Raw genomic sequence first — 20,961 nt, forward strand, 5'->3', positions numbered from 1 at the left:
GTGCACCAATCCCTTTTCCCAGCAAAAACACTTCACAGCCTCGTGCTTCACAGTTCTTTGGATTAAAAGCCACATGTTTCGCTGATAAACTGAACTGTTTGGCCGTAATTTTGTTTCATCTGGCCAGAAAACACTCCTCCAGAAGGCTATGGATCACTTCGAAACTTCAGTGTGGATTTTTTGGTACCGTATATCGTGGCAATGAAAGACTTAATCATCATCATCTTTCGGCTGGGCGGCACGGTGGTGTAGTGGTTAACGCTGTCGCCTCACAGCAAGAAGGTTCTGGGTTCGAGCCCCGTGGCTGGCGAGGGTCTTTCTGTGCGGAGTTTGCATGTTCTCCCCGTGTCCGCGTGGGTTTCCTCCGGGTGCTCCGGTTTCCCCCACAGTCCAAAGACATGCAGGTTAGGTTAACTGGTGACTCTAAATTGACCGTAGGTGTGAATGTGAATGGTTGTCTGTGTCTATGTGTCAGCCCTGTGATGACCTGGTGACTTGTCCAGGGTGTACCCTGCCTTTCGCCCGTAGTCAGCTGGGATAGGCTCCAGCTGCCTGCGACCCTGTAGAAGGATAAAGCGGCTAGAGATGATGAGATGAGATCTTTCGGCTGCTCCAATTAGGGGTCACCACAGCGGGTCTGTTCCGCGTATTTGATTTGGTACAGGTTTTACACCGGACGGAACCCTCCCCAATCTATTCGGGGAATAATTCTGGTACAAACCCGGTGGCTGGGTATTTTACCTAATATGCATGTCTTTGAACTTTGGACTTGGGAAACCAGAGGAGACCCATGCAGCCAACATGCAAACTTCACACAGAAAGGCCTCCGTCAGCCATGGGGTTCGAACCCAGAACCTTCTTGCTCTGAGGCAGTAGTGCTAACCACTACACTACTATGCCGCCCTTAATGGTGGATGTAAATATTTAGTGCCTGATGCTTCCAACTCCAACACCAGTCCTTTTGTTGTTGTTTCAGTGTTCAGTTGAACCTTTTGGTACAAACTTCATTCATCCCCGGGAGTTATTTTGTGCCTCTTTCCTGAACGATGCAGTGTTTGTGTGGTCCCAAGATTTTTATATGCATAGTTGTTTGTACCAGTGCTTGTGATGCCTTTAGTTGTTTGGAAATTGCTCCTAATGAGAACGCGGACTTGTGGAGGTCTATAATTTTTGCTTGAGTTGCTTGGATTTTCCAATGCTGTCAAGGGCAAAAAGGCACTCTCTCTTTTACAAATACAGGTGTACTCCAAGTGAACACCTGATTACAACAATTGGCCAATCGGAAGCTTCTAGATGTCATTCCATCAATTTCTGGAATCTGTCAGACTTTAAAAACCCAGTCAGCTTGGTGTATGTACGCTTTCGACCCCCTGGAATTCTGCTATAATAAATTAAAGCTGAAATAAACCTCTGTCTATTTGAAAATGACCTCTGATATGAACAAAGTAGATGTTCTCATTGACTTGCCAAAAGATATGTATTAAAAGACTGTACCCTTGAAAAGCATAAGCTGAATAAAATATGACTTTTCTCGCAACCGGTTTACTTCAATCACAATATCTTCTGTCTCTCTGTGGTAGTGTATGAGTCCTTCGTTCATTCCGTTACGCTGCGAAGCGGGTCAATGTGGTCGTCTGCTGTCTGGTGGAGACTCTTGCTCTCCTCAGTGCTCCCAGCTTACCCAGTGCTCCCAGTGCATTGCCCGGCCACAGTGTGGCTGGTGTGCCACCCGTGGTGCTAACGGTGCTGGACACTGCCTGCAGGGAGGGCTGGATGGTATGTATTTTCCACTTATACCCCAGCTAAAATACTCATTTTGCACTTTATGCTGGTACTGTGGAAACACTAGTAAAATTGTAACATAAGTTTTGTGAAATTTTCCTGCATGCCTTTTTGTCTTTAAATTGGTGCTAAATAAAACAAGGATTATACACATTTTCTGCATATTTCTGTGTTTTAAATAAAATACTTTTCTTGTCTGAAATATGTGCCTCTAAAAGACGACACAACACAGTGTAGTCACATACTAGTTTTTATCCCCTGCTGGCCGAAAGGCCCGAAAGGGGATTATGTCGTGGCGATGTCCGTCCGTCCTGGGAAGGGTGCTCATCTTTTGAAATCTAACCCCTCTCACAATTTTTGGAGGAATTTCACGAAACTTGGCAGGATTCTTTGTTATGTGTCGATAATTTGCATATTGTAATTTCGTTCAGTTTGGTCGCATTTTACCAGAGTTGTTGCCCTTGATTAACAACCTTGTACTTTCTCACAAGGTTGCCTTCTGACATCATCAACTCCTCTCAATTTTTGGACGAATTTCTTGAAGCTTGGCAAAAGGCCTTGTTATATGACGGCAATACGCATATTGTGATTTTAATTTCGTTTGTGAAAATACCAGAGTTTTGACCCTTGATTAAATAACTTGTACTTTGACGATTTCATGAGGGTGGACGTTCTTCTGAAATCAACTCCTTTGGAATTTGATGAAATTCCTTGTGGAGGAATTTCACCAAACTTGGCAAACGGCTTTGTTATATGACTGTGTTACACATATTGAAATTTCATTTAATTTGGGCAGATTTTACCAGAGTTATGCCCTTGATTATTAACAAACTTGTACTTTGGCAGTTTCCATACATGTCAACCTTTGGTCAATCAAACCTGTATAACCAACCTCCAAAATCCGTATTTCCCTTATAAAATCCGTATAAGATGCAAATTAAAATAATTTACCTAAAATTTGAATGATAATTAACAATGATATATCCCAGTTACTTTTTATTCAACATTAATAACAATAAACCTTCAGAATGAATACAAAGCTCCAATGTTTGACAAAAACACAAAGTGTTATCAGCGTAGTTACGAAGGAAATACTTCGTTGTTTGGAGACAGGTTTCACCGAGTGGCTATTATGCACGAGACTTCATATTAGCCACAAAGTCAGGAAAATCTGTTTGTAAAATTACGTTATAATGACCAAATACAATGAAAAGTACTTTTCCAGTCTCACCTGTGAAAGGTAATCCCATGTGATCTCGTTCGGACGGTAAACCTGTTGGTACAGTTAAACGCAGCACATGAATGAGGCATCTTTATTCTCGGCTACCGTCTAGACGCTATACCAGAGACGGTTGAAGAATCTCCACTTTGCCACATCCAATACGGCGGCGAGGATGACGTATGATTCTACGCAGAAGGCGTCGTCTTTGTTTATATTTCTATGACTTCACGGTTGGCGGGATTCTCGCAATGCGGTGTGCGCATGATCAAAAGTGGAACGAAGTCTCGCTACCACAAGATAACGCGCGATTTCATAAGACTCTTTACTGGCTGTCTGTGGTGTACAGTACGTTTGTAAATGTTATGCGCTCTTTTATCATCGTGGGAATTGGTTATAGCTCTAAGTTTTTTAAAGAATCCGTATAACTTTATTTATACGCCCGTATACTACGTTTATTGAATCAAATCCATATAAAATACGGACATTCCGTATAGGTTGACATGTATGAATTTCATCAAGGTGTGCTTGCTTTCTGAAATCAACTTCCCTCACAGTTTTTATCCCCCGCTGGCCGAAAGGCCTGAAGAGGGATTATGTTGTGGCGATGTCCGTCCGTCCGTCCGTCTCGGGAAGGGTACTCACCTTCTGAAATCAACTCCACTCTTAATTTTTGGAGGAATTTCATGAAACTTGACAGGATTCTTTGTTATACCGTAAAATACCAAATAATAGCCGAGTTCCAATTAACCGCCGAGTTCCCTTTAACGGCCGGGTGTACGCGTGTGTTGTGACAAATAAAGGCCGGTTCCGAATACTCGCCGGGGTCTAAAAAAAAAAAAAGCGTCCGAACGTTCTATCTAGAATCTTGAGGCCCAGCACTTTTCTGGTTTTCTGGTGTTTAAACGATTTTGCATTGCATAGTTTTCTACCGAAACAATATGAATGAATGAAATTATTTCTATAATACTGTTTACAACATTTTGTTACGTGATAATAAACATGCCATTTCAATGTTATAATCTTGGTCTACCGTAATATTTCTTGAGGAATGCAACTCCGTAACTTTTGACAGATGTCTTAGCCACCCCTTTGGGTATACCCAACGAAAGCCAGCGTGTGTGGTGACATTGAGGACTGCGGGTTTCCAAGGTTGGACTGCTGCTTCTGTTAAACGACCTAAATTGCCGAATGCATGCGTCAAAGCACACACTGAGTTTTATTAAAGACCTTATACCATTTCACTTGCCCTTACCCATTCGGATCTGGAAGACGCTTTACAAAAAAGGTGAGAGCGTTCTAACATGCATTTCAGTCTGCTCGTGGCCAATCTAATCCAAGGGGCCTTTTCAACAAGTAATCTGTCGTGCAAGTTGGGCAGAAGCACGCGTCAGGCAGGCAACATGTAGGCCTACAAGTCAGTAACCTATTCAACTTTCATCCGAACTTTAAATTTTCTACCGGGTCGAGCCACCGTACCAACTCACTCGGGGAATAGGCTCATATCGGCCAAATAGGGAGACGTCTTGGAGAGAAACGTGATGCAAGATGACAGTATGTAGCCACTGCAGGTCACTTATTTTTCAGCATAAGAAAAAACCCTTTGGTTTGACACTTCGCACCCTAATTATGTTGCTTCAACGTCGCGCCCTCCATGCAATTTCAGATTGACAGACATCGCGAAGCGCAAAGGGTGGAGGCTGCATGGGTGAGGGTGATAGCAAGTGACCATAACTTTGCAGAGTAATTAAATCACAGTGCTGCGCACAGACAATGGTGTGGTTTCTTGATTATTTTGTAAAGCATGCGCTTAACTAGTCATTAACAGGAAAAGGTGTGTGATTTATCCTTTATCCACCCCGACTGTGCCATGCGAAGATGCATTCTGCGTCTTCAAAATTCCCCGAAGTCGGCACCGTGCTATCTGTAATCTAACTCTAAACAAACTGTAAGTTATACTGGTTAAAAGTAGGCCTATCTGAGAATGATTTTTTTCCCCGTTTTGAGGTAGATTTTGGGGAAGGTGTTTGTGAAGAAGGAATTAATCGCCTGTTCCAAATAGCCGCCTAGTCTCTAATACGCGCCGGGTCTCTTACGTGATTGAGACAAATAATCGCCCGGGCTATTATTTGGTATTTTACGGTATGTCGGTAATACGCATATTGTAATTTTGTTCAATTCGGTCACATTTTACCAGAGTTATGGCAGAGTTGCCAGTGGGGGATATTGTGCTCTCAGAGCACTCTTGTTCACTGTGTGGTCCTCAAGGCTTCTGTTGGACTTCTTTTGTAGGCATTAGCGAATCTCTCTGTCCCCACTGGAACAGCAGCTGGTCCTTCCTGCACTGTCCGGAGGAGGATGAGTGCGCCAATGGGCACCATCGTTGTAATGTTACCCAGGACTGCCATGACCTACCTGATGGTTACCACTGCACCTGCAGAAAAGGCTACATACTCAGCAGGTAAACTCAAAGGCTTAGGTCATTGCAGCATGTATGTACAGTACTTGTGTGTGTTGGAAATATCCAGCCTTTTTATTTATTTATTTTTTAAATTAGTACACTGAATACATTTTGCATGAGAGAGTAATTTTTCAACTGAAAACTAATAATAGCGAACACTCGGAAGCATATGAAACTTTTGATCACGTATGATTTAATGAGATAAAGGTTGTTTTAAATGATGATAAAGCTGGGTAATTGTTGAAAGACCCAAATCATGCTTATGCTTGTAAATAAATAAATTCTCTCTCTGTTTTTCTCAGTGTATCTGGGCAGTGTGAGCCGGTATGCATGCAGGGCTGCGTTAATGGCACATGTGTGTCACCAGGAGTGTGCCAGTGTCACTTTGGCTTTGTCGGGGAGAACTGCTCATCTCAGTGCCGTTGTAATAAGCACAGTAACTGTAAGGGTGTCACTCACCTGGATACGTGTCTGGAGTGCCATAACCACACTAAGGTATTGCAAACTTTGTGAAATTTTATAGCATGCCTATTAACAGTTTCTTAAGGCCTCTGCATGCTCTTGCGACAAGGCTTTCGCAGATAGCTTTTCGCAGACAGTTGTAATTTATCGTTGAGCGGGGAGTAATAGGCGTGCGCGATGTTATTCACCGCCACAACGCAAGGGGGCGCGAAGTCGCTAGGAGTAGTTGGTGGGTGTGGTTAGTGGAGTGTTTATCCTTCGGTTACTTATAATGACTAGAACATTTTTTTTTATAATGACTAGAACTGGAGTCGTATAGATGTACGTACTTCCTCAATCAACCGCTCTTCGTGCTGCTCCATCTTCGCTCGTGTTTTTAAAAATGGCGGTCGTGAAAACAAACCAAACCGGGAAAGTAGGGAAGCGGAAGTGCGTGTACAGCGGATGTAGAGTGGACCGATCAGAGCCCTCTTGTCTGCGACGCTGTCTGCGAGGCTTCTGCGGTGGTCACAATTTTTGGGAGGTGCGCGCAGAGCGTCTGCGAAGGTGGGGGGGCTACGCAGACACTGTCTGCGACGCTATCTGCGAGGACTGGGTTGTCAGCATAAATTGGCCTTTAGTTGGCTAAAAATCGGTTGGATCGATAGATCCCATATACACTGCCCAGCCGAAAAAAAAAGGTCACACACTAATATTTTGTTGGCTCCTGTTTAGCTTTGATTATGGCGCGCATTTGCTGTGGCATTGTTTTGAAAAACCTTACACTACCGTTCAAAAGTTTGGGGTCACCCAGACAATTTTGTGTTTTCCATGAAAAGTCACACTTTTATTTACCACCATAAGTTGTAAAATGGGGCGGCACGGTGGTGTAGTGGTTAGCGCTGTCGCCTCACAGCAAGAAGGTCCGGGTTCGAGCCCCGTGGCCGGCGAGGGCCTTTCTGTGCGGAGTTTCATGTTCTCCCCGTGTCCACGTGGGTTTCCTCCGGGTACTCCGGTTTCCCCCACAGTCCAAAGACATGCAGGTTAGGTTAACTGGTGACTCTAAATTGACCGTAGGTGTGAATGTGAGTGTGAATGGTTGTCTGTGTCTATGTGTCAGCCCTGTGATGACCTGGCGACTTGTCCAGGGTGTACCCCGCCTTTCGCCCATAGTCAGCTGGGATAGGCTCCAGCTTGCCTGCGACCCTGTAGAACAGGATAAAGCGGCTAGAGATAATGAGATGAGATGAGAAGTTGTAAAATGAATAGAAAATCTAGTCAAGACATTTTTCTGGCCATTTTGAGCGTTTAATCGACCTCACAAACGTGATGCTCCAGAAACTCAATCTGCTCAAAGGTCAGTTTTATAGCTTCTCTAAAGAGCTCAACTGTTTTCAGCTGTGCTAACATGATTGTACAAGGGTTTTCTAATCATCCATTAGCCTTCTGAGGCAATGAGCAAACACATTGTACCATTAGAACACTGGAGTGAGAGTTGCTGGAAATGGGCCTCTATACACCTATGGAGATATTGCACCAAAAACCAGACATTTGCAGCTAGAATAGTCATTTACCACATTAGCAATGTATAGAGTGGATTTCTGATTAGTTTAAAGTGATCTTCATTGAAAAGAACAGTGCTTTTCTTTCAAAAATAAGGACATTTCAAAGTGACCCCAAACTTTTGAACGGTAGTGTACTAGGCTATCAACTCATGTAGAGTAAAACAAAATGGCGGAGTGTGTTGCTGAATCAACCGAGGACGAAATAAAAACTCTACTCGAAAACAAAACCCCAAGAATACAAAAATATGGATTAAAAGTTATTGATGGTAAGAACATTAAAAAAAAAAAAACTATAGCATTTTTCACAAATTGCTCCTGTCATTTCGCCGGTTTGTTTACATTCTAAGCGGAAATGATTTTGTCGGACTTTTCGTATAAAGTTTTTATTTATCGAATTTGTTAAAAATAAAAACAGTTTCTCATAATCCAGTGAATGTGGATAGAATAAAATAGTTATTCCACTCAATCTTCTCATACGTGGTGTATAGCAAACTCGCGGCTACGCACCTAGTCAGCTATCAGCTCATGTACGACTTGATTTCGTGGAATAACTGTTAATTATTAAAAATGTGTATTATTATAAGTGCTGTACAATAAAATGAAATTGAGCCACAGTATTTGGCAGCAGTTGAAGACTTGCATGAAGTACTACACATGCCTATTGGTTACCAAAGGCAAATATGGCTTCCCTTACAGTACCAGTCAAAAGTTTGGACACACCTTCTAATTCAGTGTTTTTTCTTTATTTTTATTAATTAAAATAATAATAAAAAAACTTTTGAACGGTAGTGTATGTAACGTCACAACGTTTATTTTCATCCAGAGTTGCATAAATGTTTCGCTGAGAGCTTGTTTTGATGAGGAGAGAGTCAAAGGGATCAGGACACTTTGTCCAATGACCATTTCGTCCAATAGTTGAGACCATTTTGTCCAAAGTCTTTTTCATACGCACGATCAATGATTTTTCGTGCAACAAGATCGAGATATAAACAAACCATAATTCATTTAAGGAAGTGCATTAAGCACTATCAAAAACACAGGCAAACAATCCAAAATGGCAGGCAATCTCATAAACGTGAAACTAGCAAAATGTCAGGCGAGGCACAAACAGGCTAAATCAAGCAAAGACAAAAACAGAAACTAAGAATGGGAAACAGGATCAGAAACCCAGGGAATCTACACGGGAGAATAAGGCTCGGTAATGCGCACTGACCTGGTGTAATGCTTCACACTGAACGCATGTTTTCTCAGTCTTTATCTAGGCATGCTGATGCCTCGTGATCATGTGCAGGTGAGCCTCATTAACAGCGCGCGTGCGAGAGTCCGCTCGGGTGCACTCTGGACTGCGCGCCAAGCGGACTCTCGCACGCACGCTGATAATGAGGCATCAGCGTGCCTAGATAAAGACTGAGAAAATACATTTTCTCATATCTGGATATCATATTTCATATCTCGCCAAGGATATCTGCCACGTGCGAGTATAGATTTTCTATGAAATTTGATCTAATAAATACAGTCTCTCCCACAAGCGGCCTCAGCCGAACGTGCCCGAAGTTGACACTCGCTGATTCCCATCATTTCTGGTTTCGTTTTCATTTTGCAAAAATGTGTTTCGCTTTGGTCAAATTCCATTGAGAATTCCTTCTTTTTTTGAACAAACAAATACCTGAAATATAAAGTAATTGATAGTGCGTATGAAAAAAGCTTTGGACGAAACGTCTTCAGTATTGGACGAAATAGTCGTTGGATGAAATGACCTGTATCCCAGTCAAACCACTCTGTAAAGCAGAGCTATTCAAATACATTTGCAGGGGGGCCAAACTAGAAAATTACAAAATTTGTGAGGGCCGGACGGACAATTGACATAAAATTGATATCAGCTAAAGGCAATTAAAATATACTATACTAAGGTACATAATATCTCATCTCATCTCATTATCTGTAGCTGCTTTATCCTGTTCTACAGGGTCGCAGGCAAGCTGGAGCCTATCCCAGCTGACTACGGGTGAAAGGCGGGGTACACCCTGGACAAGTCGCCAGGTCATCACAGGGCTGACACATAGACAACCATTCACACTCACATTCACACCTACGGTCAATTTAGAGTCACCAGTTAACCTAACCTGCATGTCTTTGGACTGTGGGGGAAACCGGAGCACCCGGAGGAAACCCACGCGGACACGGGGAGAACATGCAAACTCCGCACAGAAAGGCCCTCGCCGGCCCCGGGGCTCAAACCAGGACCTTCTTGCTGTGAGGCGACAGCGCTAACCACTACACCACCGTGCCGCCCGGTACATAATATATGAAATAAAATAAGGTATATTCTTTTCCTTTATTATGAAATGTAATGAAAAAAGATACTTTTTTAATAGATGAGGACACTTTGTCTTCATTTTTTGGTCAACAATCATTTTGTCAACAACTGCCAGCATGCAGTCTTTAATAGTCTCCGACTCAGTGAAGGGTCTCTTTTTTTCTTGTCAGTATCCACGCCACTCGTAGAGATGCAATAAAATCTCTCTCTTGTTCTGTGCAAAAGCCACCAATTGCACGCTGACTTTGTTCAAAAGAAGTTACCAGTCTGTCTATTCTCCTTCGTCTCTCCTCGGAGCCCTCTCGGTATTGCTCAGAAAATGAAGCACGTTTTGTTGTAAAATGTCTTTTCACGTTGTACTTATTGGCCACAGCTACGGATTCGTTGCACAATAAACACACAGGTCTATCGCTTGCCGTAGTTCGCAAAGTAAATAAGTACTTTTCAGTCCATTCGCTTTGAAATTTACGGTTTTCCCTGTCAACTTTGTGATGTTGCTTGGACAGCGCCATGTTGCCACTGCTGTAGCTGCATGGAGTGTGTCACGTCGTGAGAATCGGCGAGAATGAGTGTTTGTCACCATGGAGACGACCTGTACTCTGGTCTGTGCCAGAGCGGTAGAGAAAACTGTGTGCCACGGTAGATTTTTTTTTTTTTTAAAATCTGCCACGGGCTGGATTAAATTTCAATCAGGCCAATTTCGCCCCCGGGCCGCTATTTGAATAGGCCTGCTGTAAAGTCTTCTCCAGCACGTCCCAAAGACTTTCAAAGGGATTAAAGGAGTACGCCACCCCCAGGTGAAATTGAGTCAGTCCCTGCAGTCCCTAGAGTTGGATGAGTGAGCCAAAACGTTTTGTAGCCGACCCAGCCATTGTCCTGATCTAGAAACGCCCCGGTTAGCTTTAGCTTAGCGTAGTCGCTGTAATCCGGCGTGTCCAGCTAGCATGTCGTTGCAAAAGTGAATCAAATAACTCAAGATTTTTTTATAATTATTTCTCATGACCTGTACATTTACATCGAGTACACATATCAATGCAAATTAACACGAAGGGATTTAGTAGACCAATTTATATCTGGAACTATTTTCGGCCACAGCACAGGCAAAGCACCGCTGCAGGCGCAAAGACACCACGCAGCACCACAACTTCCGTCAGTACACCAGTGTTACCAGGGAAACCAGGGTTTTCAGGTGCTGCGTGGTGTCTTTGCGCCTGCAGCGGTGCTTTGCCTGTGCTGTGGCCGAAAATAGTTCCAGATATAAATTGGTCTAGTAAATCCCTTCGTGTTAATTTGCATTGATATGTGTACTCGATGTGAATGTACAGGTCATGAGAAATAATTATAAAAAATCTTGAGTTATTTGATTCACTTTTGCAACGACGTGCTAGCTGGACACGCCGGATTACAGCGACTACGCTAAGCTAAAGCTAACCGGGGCGTTTCTAGATCAGGGCAATGGCTGGGTCGGCTACAAAACGCTTTGGCTCACTCATCCAACTCTAGGGACTGCAGGGACTGACTCAGTTTCACCTGGGGGTGGCGTACTCCTTTAAGTTCGGGACCCTATGGTGGTTAATTCATGTGTGCAAATGATTCCTCATGCTTCCTGAACCAGTCTCACAATTTGAGCACTAATTTTATGCCTGTGCCATCAGTGAAGAAAAAAATCCGTTGATGTGATAACCCGGTCATTCGGTACATTCTGGTTGCCAGCTGACTTAATTATACTGCCACATAACATTGCTGAGACTCGACCTGACCCACTGAAGCAACCCCAGATCATAACACTGCCTCCAGATGCTTGTACAGTGGCCACTGTGTATGATGGTATGATGGGAGCATCGCTTCATGTGCTTCCCTTCTTACCCTGACACGCCCATCGCTCTGGAATAGGGTAAATCTGGACTCGTTAGACCACATGACCTTTTTCCATTGCTCCAGAGTCCACTCTTTATGCTTCCGAGCAAATTGAAGCCTCTTCTCCTGATTAGTCTCACTAACAAGTGGCTTTCTTATGACCACGCAGCTGTTTAGTTCCAATCCTGCGACTTCTCATCACTCTGTGTGTGTGGAAATGCTCTTACTTTATTACACATACTTGTGAGTTCTACTGTCTTGTTTGTTTGTTTTTAATAAACAATTCAACTTCAAGTGTTTTAAATGATTTCTGATCTTTTTTTTTCCAATCACATTTCTTCTCTGAAGTTGACGGTTCATCACTATCTTTCAGGTTTTAATAATGCACTGGACAGTTCTTAACCCAATTCTGCTAATTTCAGCAATCTCCTTAGTTGTTTTCTTTGCTTGATGCAAGGGCCCTTCTGAAACACAGTAACATCTTTTCCACAACCACAGGATACGACTTCTGATTTTTTTTTTTTTAAAGAAATGAGAAGATACTCACTGCATCAGTTAGGGTTAAAAGAATTGTTGCCAGCTAAAACATATGAATCACTGCCGTGATTATCCAATCAAATGCCCTTCCGCTGACCTTTTTTTTTTTTTTTGGCCAGGAAGTGTACAGTGGTGCTTGAAAGTTTGTGAACCCTTGAGAATTTTCTATATTTCTGCATAAATATGACCTAAAACATCATCAGATTTTCACGCAAGTCCTAAAAGTAGATAAAGAGAACCCAGTTAAACAAATGGGACAAAAATGTTATACTTGATCATTTATTTATTGAGGAAAATGATCCAATATTATATATCTGTGAGTGGCAAAAGTATGTGAACCTTTGCTTTCAGTATCTGGTGTGACCCCCTTGTGCAACAATAACTGCAACTAAACGTTTCCGGTAACTGTTGATCAGTCCTGCACACCAGCTTGGAGGAATTTTAGCCCATTCCTCTGTACAGAACAGCTTCAACTCTGGGATGTTGGTGGGTTTCCTCACATGAACTGCTCGCTTCAGGTCCTTCCACAACATTTCGATTGGATTAAGGTCAGGACTTTAACTTGGCCATTCCAAAACATTAACTTTATTCTTCATTAACCATTCTTTGGTAGAACGACTTGTGTGCTTAGGGTCGTTGTCTTGCTGTATGACCCACCTTCTCTTGAGATTCAGTTCATGGACAGATGTCCTGACATTTTCCTTTAGAATTCGCTGGTATAATTCAAAATTCATTGTTCCATCAATGATGGCAAGCCGTCCTGGCCTAGATGCAGCAAAACAGGCCCAAACCATGATGCTACCACCACCATGTTTCACAGATGGGATAAGGTTCTTATGCTGGAATGCAGTGTTTTCCTTTCTCCAAACATAATGCTTCTCTTTTAAACCAAAAAGTTCTATTTTGGTCTCATCCGTCCGCAGAACATTTTCTCAATAGCCTTCTGGCTTGTCCACGTGCTTTTTAGCAAACTGCAGACGAGCAGCAATGTTCTTTTTGGAGAGCAGTGGCTTTCTCCTTGCAGTACTGCTATGCACACTGTTGTTGTTCAGTGTTCTCCTGATGGTGGACTCAGGAACATTAACATTAGCCAATGTGAGAGAGGCCTTCAGTTGCTTAGAAGTTACCCTGGGGTTCTTCGTGACCTCGCCGACTATTACACGCCTTGCTCTTGGAGTGATCTTTGTTGGTCGACCACTCCTGGGGAGGGTAACAATGGTCTTGAGTTTCCTTCATTTGTACACAATCTGTCTGACTGTGGATTGGTGGAGTCCAAACTCTTTAGAGATGGTTTTGTAACCATTTCCCTCCTGATGAGCATCAACAACGCTTTTTCTGAGGTCCTTAGAAATCTCCTTTGTTCGTTCCATGATACACTTCCACAAACGTGTTGTGAAAATCAGACTTTGATAGATCCCTGTTCTTTAAATAAAACAGGGTGCCCACTCACACCTGATTGTCATCCCATTGATTGAAAACACCTGACTCTAATTTCACCTTCAAATTAACTGCTAATCCTAGAGGTTCACATACTTTTGCCACTCACAGATACGTAATATTGGCTCATTTTCCTCAATAAATAAATGACCAAGTATAATATTTTTGTCTCATTTGTTTAACTGGGTTCTCTTTATCTACTTTTAGGACTTGTATGAAAATCTGATAATGTTTTAGGTCATATTTATGCAGAAATCTAGAAAATTCTAAAGGGTTCACAAACTTTCAAGCACCACTGTATAATATTTAACAACTTTCTTATAAGAAATATGAGATGCTTTCCTCAAGTCTGATTTATTAATTTATTCACTGCTTTCTCTCTTTCACTCAGGGTCAGCACTGTGAGAAGTGTAAGCCATTGTATGTAGGCTCTGCAGTAGGTGGTGGAGTCTGCCGTCCCTGTCGGGAGTTTTGTAGAGGAAACAGTGATGTGTGTTTGTCCAAAGATGAACTCAAGTTGGCACTGGATTACCCAAAAGACCATCCACTAGATCCTGAGGGTGTAAGTCTGCTGACTGATTCCCTCCTTTTTTATCACTTTCTGTCTTTCTTGATGTTGCTGTAACTCTATTCCATGTTTTTTTTTTGTTGTTGTTGGTTTTTCCCCCCCAGATCGTCCGCTGGGTAACGGAGGGCCCTACTGAGGATAATGCTGTATGTGTGAACTGTCAGAACAACAGTGTTGGGGACAAGTGTGAGAGCTGCCTTAGCGGCTACTTTCTGCTGCAGGGAAAGTGTGAAAAGTGAGCGAGCTGGAGTGACAAACGCTAACACACAAATGACAAGTTACTGTTTGCAACAGTTTGCACTCACAGATAACACTGTGAGAAGATGACAGCATATAGGAGGAGGTCTTTTGTGCTAAAATTAAAATAAAAACATTAAAATTAAAGGCAATTTTCTAAAATTCCGTGTAAGCATCGAACATCAAAACCTTATTTTGTCATTTCGTTTTCTTTATCACGTCAGTATTTTGTGGCTGTATTTTAAAATTCATCTCATCTCATCTCATTATCTCTAGCCGCTTTATCCTGTTCTACAGGGTCGCAGGCAAGCTGGAGCCTATCCCAGCTGACTACGGGCGAAAGGCGGGGTACACCCTGGACAAGTCGCCAGGTCATCACAGGGCTGACACATAGACACAGACAACCATTCACACTCACATTCACACCTACGGTCAATTTAGAGTCACCAGTTAACCTAACCTGCATGTCTTTGGACTGTGGGGGAAACCGGAGCACCCGGAGGAAACCCACGCGGACACAGGGAGAACATGCAAACTCCACACAGAAAGGCCCTCGCCGGCCCCGGGGCTCGAACCCAGGACCTTCTTGCTGTGAGGCGACAGTGCTAACCACTACACCACCGTGCCGCCTATTTTAAAATTAAAACAGGAAAAAAAATGTTCATTTGCAAGACAAACTGCTTTCTGTTTTTATTTTTCATAAAGTGAGGCTACATACAATACCGTTCAAAAGTTTGGGGTCACCCAGACAATTTTGTGTTTTCCATGAAAAGTCACACTTTTATTGACCACCATAAGTTGTAAAATGAATAGAAAATCTAGTCAAGACATTTTTCTGGCCATTTTGAGCATTTAATCGACCCCACAAATGTGATGCTCCAGAAACTCAATCTGCTCAAAGGAAGGTCCGTTTTATAGCTTCTCTAAAGAGCTCAACTGTTTTCAGCTGTGCTAACATGATTGTACAAGGGTTTTCTAATCATCCATTAGCCTTCTGAGGCAATGAGCAAACACATTGTACCATTAGAACACTGGAGTGAGAGTTGCTGGAAATGGGCCTCTATACACCTATGGAGATATTGCACCAAAAACCACACATTTGCAGCTAGAATAGTCATTTACCACATTAGCAATGTCTCATCTCATTCTCATCTCATTATCTCTAGCCGCTTTATCCTGTTCTACAGGGTCGCAGGCAAGCTGGAGCCTATCCCAGCTGACTACGGGCGAAAGGTGGGGTACACCCTGGACAAGTCGCCAGGTCATCACAGGGCTGACACATATGGCCCTTTTCCACTACCCTTTTTCAGCTCACTTCAGCCCGACACGGCTCACGTTTTGACTACCTCAGAGCAGCACGACTCAGCTCGCTTCAGCCCGACTCAGCACCCAAAACTCGCACGGTTTTGGAGTAGGGCTGAAGCGAGCCAAACTGAGCCGAGTGGGGCTAGGGGCGTGAGGAGACACTCCCCTGTGCACTGATTGGTGAGGAGGAGTGTCCACACACGCCCCGCGAGCACGCTGGGATCTGTAAACACCGTAAACCCGGAAGAAGAAGAATTACGAATTACGAGAATTTCTGAAGCCTTATGTGCCTCGCCTCATCTATACACTCTTGCCAGTATCTGTTGGCGTTGTCGGTGACAACAAGCCACAGCACCAAGACCAGCAACACTAACGACTCCATGTTTATTGTTTACTATCCGGGTCGTGAGACTACCGCTTAAAAGGTCACTGATGTCACTGTTTGCGCCGCCTAACGACATAACGTGACGTCCACCCACTTTCGCTAACTCCACCCAATGTGTCCACCCACTTCCAGCCAGCACGGTTCAGCGCGGTTGTAGTCGAAATGCAACTCCAACAGCCCCACTCAGCTCGACTCAGCCCAACTCAGCACGGCACGGCTCAGCCCAGCTCAGCCGCGTTGGTAGTGGAAAAGCGGCAATAGACACAGACAACCATTCACACTCACATTCACACCTACAGTCAATTTAGAGTCACCAGTTAACCTAACCTGCATGTCTTTGGACTGTGGGGGAAACCGGAGCACCCGGAGGAAACCCACGCGGACACGGGGAGAACATGCAAACTCCACACAGAAAGGCCCTCGCCGGCCACGGGGCTCGAACCCGGACCTTCTTGCTGTGAGGCGACAGCGCTAACCACTACACCACCGTGCCACCCCATTAGCAATGTATAGAGTGTATTTCTGATTAGTTTAAAGTGATCTTCATTGAAAAGAACAGTGCTTTTCTTTCAAAAATAAGGAAATTTCAAAGTGACCCCAAACTTTTGAACAGTAGTGTACCTGACAAAATGCAAATTTAAGACATGGATAAATAAAATGTAAATCAATCGCCAAATGCGAGTATGCTATTCCATTTTCAGCATGGATACGCTTTTAGCAGCAGAATGAAAAGGGAAATGCAAATGATCACTGGCATCATTTTCAGGTTCATCCAATTCTCGGGTTTCACGCGATGTCACGTCCGCCTCATTAGTTATTTAAAACTTACGCTGGTGGTTTTCCAAAGCTCAGTTGACAAAGCGTTTGTACGGAGAAGGTCCATTGCTCGCACGAAAAATGCCTTACGCTTGCGTTGTTTTCAGTTGTTGGAATCGATCAAACCGTGAAACTGATAAGTTTCTTCAGGGTTCCCCGTGAACTAATAAAAAAGGGTGAACGAACACAGGATTTCACAAAAAGACATCGAGAAAGGCGGCTTTTGAACCTCTCACTGAAATCGAAAGGAGCAGAGTCGAAGCATGCTCGAGTTTGCAGTGATCACTTGGTGAAAGGTTTGTATCTCCCTCTCAGCTACGTCCTTAGTGTTTTCCAAGTACTTTTCTAGCTATGTGTCGTTATTTTACGGTGCTTTTTTTTTTTTAATTCACGAAGTACTAAAGTCCCCAGCTGTTTCTTTGTTTCCTCCTCACTCCTCACAAAGTCCATATGCATGAAAGTCGCGACAGAATTCTTCCCCAGCCGTACAGTTACAATGCGCCGTGATCACTTCTCCGTCTTGTTTAACTAAGATCCAGGTCTTTAAAGGGGTTTCTGATGATCTTTGTGAATGATTTACCTGAGAGATAAGAGCCAACACAAGTGAGAATCAAGCGAACTGTTGTTTGTGCAGCGCTTCATTGGAAAGACGTGAACGAAAAGCTTAAAAAAACATACTTACACGGGCAAAAACAATACAGGATTCATTGGGCAGCGACTTGATCCCGAGGTCCTTCACCCAGCCACATACAAAAAAGTTGTAAGCCTCCATACTCTTCCACGCTTTCATCTGTTTTGCGGTGTAGAAGGACGTCTGCAACACCGGATAGTTCGAGATGTCGGGGAACTCGACTGAAGGGTAGTTTTCGAGATTGTATGACAAATCCTTCTTTCCCAGACTGTAGGGGTCGATTCCATTGCACATAGCAATCTGCTGAATAGATCTAAAGTGAGCAGTGGCTTCTAGATTACGAGCGTACTCTGATGAGTGTTTTAGTATAGCAGAAATGGCGATGAGACCGATAGCCTTCCTGTGGTGACGTCACAGATGTTAAGGTCATTCACTCAGACCGCTACCTGTATGAATCACTTTAATCATAAAAATTACGATATTAGATTTATTGTTCACGCTTAAAACTATTCCTGTGCCATTCTTGAGGTCTCAAGGCATTTATAAACAAAAAGTGAGGCCATGGTTCTGCGTATCTGCTTTAAAGAGTTGGTTAGTATTGGGACAGGAGACTGCCTGGGAAGACCAGATTCTGACGTGAGAGGGACTTTGACTTGATCGATTGTCAGGATGAAGATTTTATTTTATTAACTTTTAGTCAACGTCCTCCTATAGTTTGAGAACAAAGCAAGCACCCATCACCATCACCATCCCAGCCACACATTAAAGTGCATATCACGGGTAAATTCAGGAGCAAGATCAATGTAATTCTCCTATTTTATATTAAACTTTGGTCAAATATCTGTCACATTTTGCATTTTGTGCAATTTTTTTACCTTGCGCAATACCAGAAAAATTCAGTTGAAATCAAGCCATTTGAGGCGAATTGGTCCGCCTCTGAAAAAACTCGGCATTTGGATTTCCCGGCAAACATTGTTTTTCGTGACGTCGCGTGCGGGACGCCTCCCTCTGAATCCTACGTCAGCGCTGGTTGGTTTATGAGAAAACGACCTGGTAGTTTTCTGCAAATTTCTTCAACGTTATCGCGTAATTATTAAAATGGTTAACAGATGTATCGTAGGAGGGTGCAGCAACACCAATCTTGATGGGATTAGTACTCATCGTTTTCCAAAAGACCGGGCAATGAGAGAGAAATGGGAGCGCTTGGGCTACACAGGCTGTGCACTGAAACTGTGCAAAGCTCTCGCAGCCTGCTGGCGCTTCCGCAGGTGATGTCACGAATCTGGCTCCAGACTCCCTTGGGATTTTTCCAGATGCGTTTTGTCTTTTTTTTTTTTTTTGCTGTAGACAGATGGCCTTGTGCAAAATTACCCTTCTGGATGAGTGTGTAAAGGGACATACTTTCATATAAAAAAAAAAAAAACCGAAATTGGTCCAGAATATGCACTTTAACATGTGAAAGGCACTCACAGCAAGACCTTCAACAACAAAGATGATGTAAAATTTCAGCCAGGATTTCCTATGAAATTTCACAGTTCACTGTAAATCTCCTCAGAGGTGGGGTATGTGGCGTTTTAGGGAAGTTTACTGTTCCATGTATGGGAAAAGAAATAGCAAATGGGGCATTTAAATTTCAAGCACAAAAGCCCTCCCATAGAAAGCAAACCTCAGGCCTTGGAAGTGTTTTTGTTGCAGTGCAAATGTTTGTGTGTCTGTAGGTGTCAGTGTAATGGCCATGCGGACACTTGTAATGAGCATGATGGAACAGGCTGCCCCTGTCAAAACAACACGGAAACGTCATCCTGTCTTACCAGCTCACAGAACGACCGCAAGGAGTGTTACAGACAACAGGTATTTCTTAGTCGGATTAATTTGCTTTACTCTATTAATAATGTTTCAGGGTTCCCGCTGGCGCTCGTCACGCTCACCATTGACGAACCTAATCCATCAGTGACGAAGAGAAAATTACTAGCAGTCGTCACATTGACGAATGTATTCGTCATCATTATCATAAATCATCTTTTCTCGAAATCCAACCGCAGTGAAGAGACGACGGGAAGCCAGAGTGTAAACAATGAGCACTAGGGCTGTAACGATACACCCAACTCACGATTCGATTCGTATCGCGATTTTTGACCCACGATTCGATACGCCCACGATTTTTTTTAAAATGTTTTTTTAAAGTAGTAAATTTGACTTATTAACATTTACTTACTTACATTAACTATTTAATAACAAATAATTCAGACCACTGCAGAGAATGAGTAATATGTATGCAAAAATGAACAAATGTATATCCAAAGATTGTTTTATTTCTCAAAATAATACTGTTGAGCCGGAAGCTCTGGTTTTTTCGGTTCTGAAAAAGTCATTTTTCCAAATCGTGTAAATCCGTTAAGATTTTTTTTGGGGGGGGTGGCTCTCTCACTGTCTCACTCTCATAGGGCCAATGATTTTCTGTGATCGCGGAAAACAGATGAAAATTACGGAATTTTTATGGTGAAACATTGCTCGCGTGTCAAAATGTAACTGCCGCAGAAGGCTTCCGCCCAAGCAGACATGCCTTCAGTGTTGCCAGATATTGCTAACGTTTTACACCCCAGAATATGTTCAAAACCAGCCAAAAAGCACCTAAACCTGCCCAATCTGGCAACACTGCATGCCTTTCCGGTCAAGTGATTGTGATTGGCTTGTGGCACACCTAGCCAGCCAATGAGCTGCTTGTTTACAGATTCGCTCCCCGCGTCGCAACCAGAATGGCAACCGCTTAAAAGAAATGAATGCTCTGCCAGTGGCGAGTGTGGACGTTGCGTGACTCGCAGAGGATTGTCGCAGGTCGGCGAAGAAACGACTTACTAATAGATATAAAAAAATAAAAGTAATTTAAGTAAGTTTAAAATGTAATTTAAATAAAAAGTAAAGTATTCATAAATTGAAGTTTGGAAGCGCCTCTGTTTTTGGGCTGAGGAGAAGTTTGAAAGGGTGTACCGCGATTCTGCCTTCTTGTATCGCGATACGGATCGTGGCTCTGCGTATCGCGATTTCGATTTCGATACGCATATCGTTACAGCCCTAATGAGCACGTGCTTGTGACCAATAAAAATCAACCACACATAATGACCAAATGAGCGCCAAGCTTTTCACCAACCGCAGTGCGTCTTAATCGGCCTGGTGTGGTGGTGTAATTATCTCTGCGTGAACCAAACAATGGTGCAGTCTAAGCTGGTGAAGTTTTTCAGGCTTCTTCAAGCACTGAAGATGATTTAAAGGCTGAAACAGGCATGAGGGAGGCACACTCATACCCCTTTTCCACCAAATCAGTTCCAGGGCTGGTTCGGGGCCAGTGCTGGTGCTGGTTCACAACTTGTGAGCCAGCTGAGAACCAGTTTGCTTTTCCATAGCT

At 43.2% G+C, this 20,961-nt stretch overlaps 1 protein-coding gene across 2 annotated transcripts in view; it reads left to right on the plus strand.

Moving 5' to 3' along the window:
* Positions 1-20,961, plus strand: part of megf8 (multiple EGF-like-domains 8) — a 146,594-nt gene that overhangs the window by 120,331 nt on the left and 5,302 nt on the right. For both annotated transcript variants that reach the window (XM_060900158.1, XM_060900159.1), the window contains 6 exons: positions 1,581-1,776; positions 5,294-5,462; positions 5,765-5,957; positions 14,008-14,178; positions 14,289-14,419; positions 19,277-19,409. In XM_060900158.1, coding sequence (XP_060756141.1) covers positions 1,581-1,776; positions 5,294-5,462; positions 5,765-5,957; positions 14,008-14,178; positions 14,289-14,419; positions 19,277-19,409 — 993 coding nt within the window. The remainder of the gene's footprint in view (positions 1-1,580; positions 1,777-5,293; positions 5,463-5,764; positions 5,958-14,007; positions 14,179-14,288; positions 14,420-19,276; positions 19,410-20,961) is intronic.

Source organism: Neoarius graeffei, chromosome 19, assembly GCF_027579695.1.
Source record: "Neoarius graeffei isolate fNeoGra1 chromosome 19, fNeoGra1.pri, whole genome shotgun sequence".
NCBI lineage: Eukaryota > Metazoa > Chordata > Actinopteri > Siluriformes > Ariidae > Neoarius > Neoarius graeffei.